The sequence below is a fragment of the Poecilia latipinna genome, unplaced genomic scaffold, assembly GCF_001443285.1.
Source record: "Poecilia latipinna isolate Pla-1442-1.1 unplaced genomic scaffold, P_latipinna-1.0 Scaffold2566, whole genome shotgun sequence".
Classification (NCBI taxonomy): Eukaryota; Metazoa; Chordata; class Actinopteri; order Cyprinodontiformes; family Poeciliidae; genus Poecilia; species Poecilia latipinna.
Genome location: NW_015115182.1, coordinates 21823 through 28792, shown reverse-complemented (window position 1 = coordinate 28792; position 6970 = coordinate 21823). Strand labels below are relative to the sequence as shown.

The 6970-nt window shown below is 40.6% G+C and overlaps 2 protein-coding genes across 5 annotated transcripts in view; both read right to left on the bottom strand.

Moving 5' to 3' along the window:
* LOC106938328 (hepatitis A virus cellular receptor 2 homolog) overlaps positions 1-4103 on the bottom strand; it is an 11507-nt gene extending 7404 nt beyond the window's left edge. Inside the window, exons 1-4 of one of the 4 annotated variants that reach the window (XM_015020311.1) lie at positions 3693-4098; positions 2154-2495; positions 1958-2053; positions 1283-1355 (exon numbers count right to left, since the gene is read on the bottom strand). In XM_015020311.1, the coding sequence (XP_014875797.1) occupies positions 1283-1355; positions 1958-2053; positions 2154-2495; positions 3693-3765 (584 nt within the window). In that variant the 5' untranslated portion in view covers positions 3766-4098. Of the gene's footprint in view, positions 1-35; positions 2054-2153; positions 2496-3692 lie in introns of those variants that run through there. The other 3 variants (XM_015020310.1, XR_001422599.1, XM_015020309.1) reach the window with 3 other exon arrangements.
* Positions 1-6970, bottom strand: part of LOC106938330 (Fc receptor-like A) — a gene marked incomplete at its 5' end in the record, with an annotated part of 75125 nt that overhangs the window by 47056 nt on the left and 21099 nt on the right. The window lies entirely within an intron of this gene.

Below are 6970 nucleotides of genomic sequence, written 5' to 3'. Positions count from 1 at the left end.
CCTTGCTGCCTTGCTGCCTTGCTGCTTTGCTGCCTTGCTGCCTTGCTGCCTTGCTGCTTTGCTGCCTTGCTGCCTTGCTGCCTTGCTGCTTTGCTGCTTTGCTGCCTTGCAGAGTGCAATGCAATAACATTAACACAAACATTAGCAGTGCACTGTCAACTAGTGCACTACCATTAAACATTAGAATTAGCATTAGCATTAGCCTTTACCATAAAAACCAAGAACATTTTAAAAGACTCCTCACACATCAGTCACAATTTGCTCCATCTGGCTGCAGATGGAGCAAAGTTAGACATCATGCTACTGACAGCATTCAAGCTAACATTAGCATTTTTGCTCATTTTATCTTATACATTAATTTTAGCGTAGTGAATGGAGGAGGTCTGTTTTAATCAACATGCTTGTGATTCTCCACATGCTACTGACTACATTTTAACTAAGCTTAGCAGTGATGCTAACGTGTAGCATCAGAACACTGGTTATAACTGATGAGCACACTTTGGCAGGCCCCGTTTAAATAACTCCAGAAATGTTCTGATTTTGTTTCTGCTTCTGTTTCCTGCAGGTTCTGATCCAGATGCAGTTTATTCCTCAGCAGTTTATTTCTCAGTGAGGAAAGAAGAAACCAGAATGATCAGAAACTGATCAGAGAAATGGGGGAAGAACTCATCTACATCTATAGCTCTATGCACAAACCATGATCTACATCTATAGCTCTATGCACAAACCATGATCTACATCTATAGCTCTCTGCACAAACCATGATCTACATCTATAGCTCTATGCTGAAGGCCCTGCTTAAACCCAGGTTGCTATGACAACAAGCTGAGGCTCCTGGGACAAAACAAACGTCTATCTGAAAACAGGAGCCATCATGTTGACTGTGTTCAGATGCCTGTGGGTTCAGACAGTCTGTGCAGAATGAGGCTCAGTCCCTTTAAGTTGTTGTTAGTTATAACAGTAACAAATTAAAAGCTGTTTTAAGAAAGAGCAGAACCTGCTAACCAGCTGCTTTGAGTTGGTAGAATGAACTTGGCTGATAAATCCTTTAAAGCTTTAGATGACCACAGGTTCAGGTTAATGCTCCTATTTTTACACCAACAGTAAAAACCTGGACAGATGCCTGTTGGAACAGGAAACATTCAATAATTGTTTCAAATATGCTAAACTAACATTGTGAAGAGTTCTGAGTTTCTTTTGGTTTCTTCTGTCTCTGGAGCTGTAAACGTCCCTCATGTTTAAAATGTTCCAAAGAAATAAACATAACGGTTAAATTACAGACCTGATGTCCTGACAGCTAATCTGAGGGACTGAAGTACCACAGGACCAAGTTGGACCACCTGCAGTTTGCTCACCTGATCAACACAAAACATCTCATCAGAGCATTCTGGTTGTCAGAAGAGGAAAATTGGGACAAAACCAGCATCAAACTGCTGCTGTGTGAACTGGAGCTGAGTGTTCACTGTGGAAGGAAGAAATGCTTTTTAGAGTAATATTTCTGAAAGATGCAGAGATTTGCAAGCTTTTTATTTTACTGCTGTTTTATCAATAAAGTACTAAAACAATGCAGCTTTTTCTGGGCCATCAAACTCAACTTACAGTTATTAGATTCTCACTATAGAGTCTCGTCTCCATTAAATAACTTAAATTTAGAGGGTGAATAAATGAAGCTGGAATCTGAACCCAGAGAAAAAGTTCTGACTGAACATTTGGTTCCTCTTGTCTTTATACGACTAATGATCAGTTTAACTGATCCAAACTGATCTGTGATCAGTTTGGATCAGTTTTGATTTAAAGGTTTAATGTTTGCCATCAGGCTGATCATCTGCTGGAAGCTGTGGAGATGAAGGAGGCGAGACGTGAGGAAGGAAGAAACATGGACACAAAGACAAAACAGAAAACATCCAATCAGATGTAATGAGAATCTCTAAACCCAACAGAAGAGGAGAGGCGGTACCAGCTGCAGGGTCAGAGGTCAACACCTCCTGGCTTCCTCCCTCCTCCTCTGATCCGGTCCGGGTTTTCTGGTCTCCTGTGAGTTTCTCAAAGTGAGCTGCAGAACAGAACCAGGAATTAGTCTGACCCGACTGAAGATCATCATCTGACCTGAGGTCCAGAACCAGGAAGCTGCTGGTTCTGATCCAGACTCTCACCTGGCGGAGAAGGCGGAGCTACAACCAGGTGGACGGAGCTGATCAGTTGCTTCTTGCGGTTCTTTCCGGTCTGAACGACTCGACACTCGTACGTCCCGCTGTCATCAGTCGTTTGGACCTGCAGAACCAGAGACACGTCTCCGTTCTGCAGGTCCTTCAGTCCAACCCGGTTCTGGTAGGACGGATGCTGGTTAAACAGGTCGATCTGCTCGTCCCGATACAGGAGAACGTAATCTGGCCCCAGATCGGTTCTGCTCCACTCCACAACCAGAACCGGGTCTCTGCTGGTCAGGCGGCACGGCAGAGTGACCGTCTGTCCAGGTCCAGATCTGATCGGCTGATCTGAGGAGAAACGGAGAGAAAAACTGAAATATCTGAAAACTACGGCGCTTTTAATGTGATGACATCATCATCTGTCCAATAACATGTGATGACATCATCATCTGTCCAATAACATGTGATGACATCATCATCTGTCCAATAAAATGTGATGACATCATCATCTGTCCATTAAAACATGGTTACTGTCCATCAGGGAGGCGGCTGGTTCTGATCCGGTTCAAAGCCTCATCAATTAACAACAAACATTTGATCAATTTATTTTATAGTAATAATATTATATTATTTATCAGTTTTGTTTTATGAAGGTCTTATTGCTGAGCAGGATGATTTATTAACATTAAAACTTTTTAAATTGCTTTTTAAGTATCATTGCAACATTGAGAGTAAAATCCTGATGTATTAATTATAATTAATTATCCTGATGTGTTAATTATGATACAAACATCAAGAACAAGATGATGAGTTAAAATTATTTATTTTGTAAAATGAATTTTTCTGATAATTGTTTCCAGACTTTGAGGTTGATGGTTATTTCAGATTTTCATAACATGTTTTGACTTCTAGTTATTATAATTAAATCTTTATTTATGAATACAAATTAATTCACATCTCTAATCCAAGTGGAAAAACTAGGAATGATTTTCATCAAGATTTGAATCCAGGTTATGAATATTATCTGAACAAAGATGGCCGTGTAGTTAAAATGGTTTAGTTAAATTAAAATAATAAACTAAATTATTAATATGCTGCAACTTAATCTGTGAATGTTGCATGTTTCTCTTGCCTGAAAGTAAAATTAATGATTATGGTGAAAATGAAAGTAAGCAAAAAAATCATTACATGGATCTGATTAATAAATGCTACGTTTGTATTTTTTATTATTTTCTATTGTTTCCTCATCCTTTGAAAGATGAATACATCAGGATTCTTGATTAAAGGAAAATAAAAAGATAGAGTTCAAACCATGTTGTGGTTATTTTAAGACTTTCCTGTAAACTGAAACTGAAACAGCACGAAGCACCAAGATCTGAAAACAAGCAGGTTTTGCTTTAATTCAGTCGGTTTACACTTAAATCTCATCTCATATTTCTTTCTGTTTGTGTATTCTCTCCGTTTCTAAGTCTAAAAACAGGTCGTAATGTTTTTCTCCTGATCCAACAGCCTGTTTACCGCAGTTTACCTGACGCAGTGACTCACCTGCGGAGATAAAGACCGGAAGTGTCGCAGAGAGCAGAGAGAGGCCGCAGAGCCACCGGGTAACTCTGGACATTTTATACCAATCCAGATTAAACACCGCAACCAGAGAAAAGAGATAAAAACAAAAACTGATGTTCAACTCCTGAACAGGAAGGGATGAAGCTGTAGGTGTGGCACCTGGAGAAAAATGTTTACTATTCAAAATGAGGTGGAGCCTCTTGGTAACGTTATATCGCCATTCTGTCACCAGAGGGCGCTGAGGTGATTTTATTTATATCACATTTTCAGCAACAATAAACAAGAAACCACGTGGCCAGCTGGTTCTTAGGCCTCAGGACTTCCTGTCCTTCATGTTTTCATGTTGATGCAGGTGATGAATCCTGTTGCTGAGCCTTCAGCTGGAAGCCGGTGAGCTGCTGCTGTCCTCCTAAAGCCCAGAGGGCAGAACTTTATGGACCAGGACTGATGAACTCTGAGGTTTAGTCAGAATCTGATTCCTTACTCAGACTCTCAGCTCCAGCCTGATCCTAAAATAACAACATAAACTCCTGAAATACTTCCTGGCTTTACGACATATTGAACTAAAACCATTTCCCTCCCCTCTGGAAAGCTCCAGGGTCAAATCTGATCAGAGGTTTTAGTTTCAGTCTCTAAGGTCCAAACCAGCAGCTGGATTCTGTGGAATTCTGGGTAATGTAGTCCTGCTACAGCAGAGGAACATCTCAGACATGCATGGGGTCAGAGGTCATGGGGTGTCGGTGTGTTTCATGAGAGTTAAAAAACAAAAACAGCTCAGAGGAGTCCAACTCTGGTCCTGACTGATGCTCCAGGTTCTGGTTCTGGTTCAGCCCGGTTCTCCGGTCCAGAGGAACGTCGGTCCAGTAGTTTGGTTCGGTCGTGTTGAAGCAGGAACTCAGACCTCATCTTCCCTCCAGGTGAAGCGGTCCAGTCCTGCTCAGCCTCTCACCTGTAGCCCCGCCCACTGACAGCGGCAGCCAATTGAAAAACGGTGTGGCTGTGACATCACTTGTTTACGGGCAGGTCTCAGCTGAAGCTGCTGATTAAATGTTGATGCATTAAATTTTCCTGGACCGGATCTGAGTTAGGACTGGACTGAGTTTTGTTGTTTCTGGGTAAAAACTGAACTGAACCTGTGAAGATACTTGATTACTGTTGATAATAAAAATGTCATCACTGTTTTTCTTGGTTTTATTTGTGGTTTTTGCTGCTGTGAAACATTTAGATGATAAATGTGGTTTAAACAAGAACAACACCACAGGAAGAGGGTGGGCTAAGACTTCAGTTGGTTTCTAGTAAAAAAACGTAAAACTGCTCAAAGAGTCAGAGCTGAAATGGAGGAAACATCGTTTCACTGTCTGATCTGTAAGTAGAGAATCACTGTTTTTATTTAATTTATTCTGAAACTGAAGAAAAGAAGAAACTCTGTTAGCATGAGATAACAGGAGAGATCCAGACATTTATACTTATAAGACACATCTCTATTCTCTTTGTCATTTTAACAAAATTAAAGGTGATATCGACTCAGAGAGCATTTCAGAAAAGAATGAAATCAATATAAAACTATAATTGAGCTCTAAGTGAGTCACTTAGAAAAGGAACTGTTCATATTTATCCTCCATGGAGACGAAGAGACGTTTGGACTGGAAACACATCATGACAAAATACAACATATTGTATTTTCCATAAAGCAAAATAAGTGAAGCCTGTTCTGAGAACTTGACCCGTAAAGGCTGATCTCTGGTCAGTTGTTCTGTAAAATAAAGTATTAGGATCATTTCCATGTCTGAAAACTGGAAGTCAGTTTTTCTGCTTTTGGAAAAGCAGCAAATGTGACAATTAAAACAAACATTTTATCACACAAAGGTAGAAATATGCAATAAATGAAAACAGGATGAAAACACAGTGAGGGCAGAACTGTAACCAACACTGTTAAAATGTATTTGATTATAAACACGAACATTTACATTCAGTGACTATAAAACCTCATTGTTGTCCATCAGATCTGATCCATTTTGTGTTTATTCTACAGTTCTGATCTGCTTGCAGGTTCAACCAAACATTCAAGGTTAGTGAACCTTTTATAGAGAAAATGTTATGAACAGCTGGTCAACATGTCTGGCTCTTAGATTTACAGAAACATCAGTACAATCATCTGTAAAACCACTTTTTGTTGTTTTTCATGCAGCAGCTGCTCTGACTGTGAGTCCCAGCAGATCTCAGTTCTTTGGAGGAGAATCAGTGACTCTGATCTGTGAGGATGAAAACAGCTCTGATGGAGGAACTGTGAGGAGAAACACAACCAGAGGAACCAGGACTGAGTGTGGAAAAGGGTGGGGGAAATCAGCTGGTTCCTCCTGCAGCATCAGCTACTTGTACCCATCAGACTCTGGCCTGTACTGGTGTGAGTCCATGTCTGGATCCTCCAGCAGCAGCAGCAGCATCCAGCTCTCTGTCTCTGGTAAGATCAGACTGTGGAGTTAGTGTTGCTGTGTGGAAATGGATGAAATGCTGTAGTTTGTCTCTGTGTTGAGGTGGATCAGTGATCCTGCAGAGTCCTGTCCTCCCTGTGATGGAGGGAGATGACGTCACTCTGAGCTGCAGAATAAGGAAATGAGATTAAAATTATTTTTCTGTTTCAGAGGATTCCTCCATCCCTTCTACCCAAACTCCCCTTGCTGCCCAGACCTCCTCCTCTCTTCTTCTTGTTGTGTTGTTGCCTCTTGTGTCTCTGTTTGTTCTGGTTATGTTAGTTTTTCTGGGTTGGCGTGTTTGCAGCAAGTCAAGAGGTGAGCCTCACTGGTTTTCCAGTTCACATCTCTTTCACTGTCATTATGAAAATACTTCATTTACATCCAGTATTTTAAAAATGTTGAATTCCCTAATGTTTCAATGTTACCCTGCTGTGCTCTCATCCTGGTTTCGTCTGATTTCAGATCAGAAAGAACTGATTAGAGACGACAGCTTGACCTGCAGTGACGTCACATCAGGTCATCATCAGGAGAACGAGAGGAGAAAAGGTGAAGATCAGCTTCCTCATGGGAACATGTCCACTGTTCTCACCTGGAAAACAGCTTTTTAATTAAAGTCAGTTTAGCAAATGTCTCCTCAAGGCACTTTATAAAAACAGTCACTTCAGTTCAGTCACATATATTCTGATATTTATTCAACAGTTTAAAATCAGGTATTTATTTAAGTTAGTTTAAAGCACCGTATCTTTATGAAACCTTGAAACAAAAACGGAAGATTTAGGATGTATC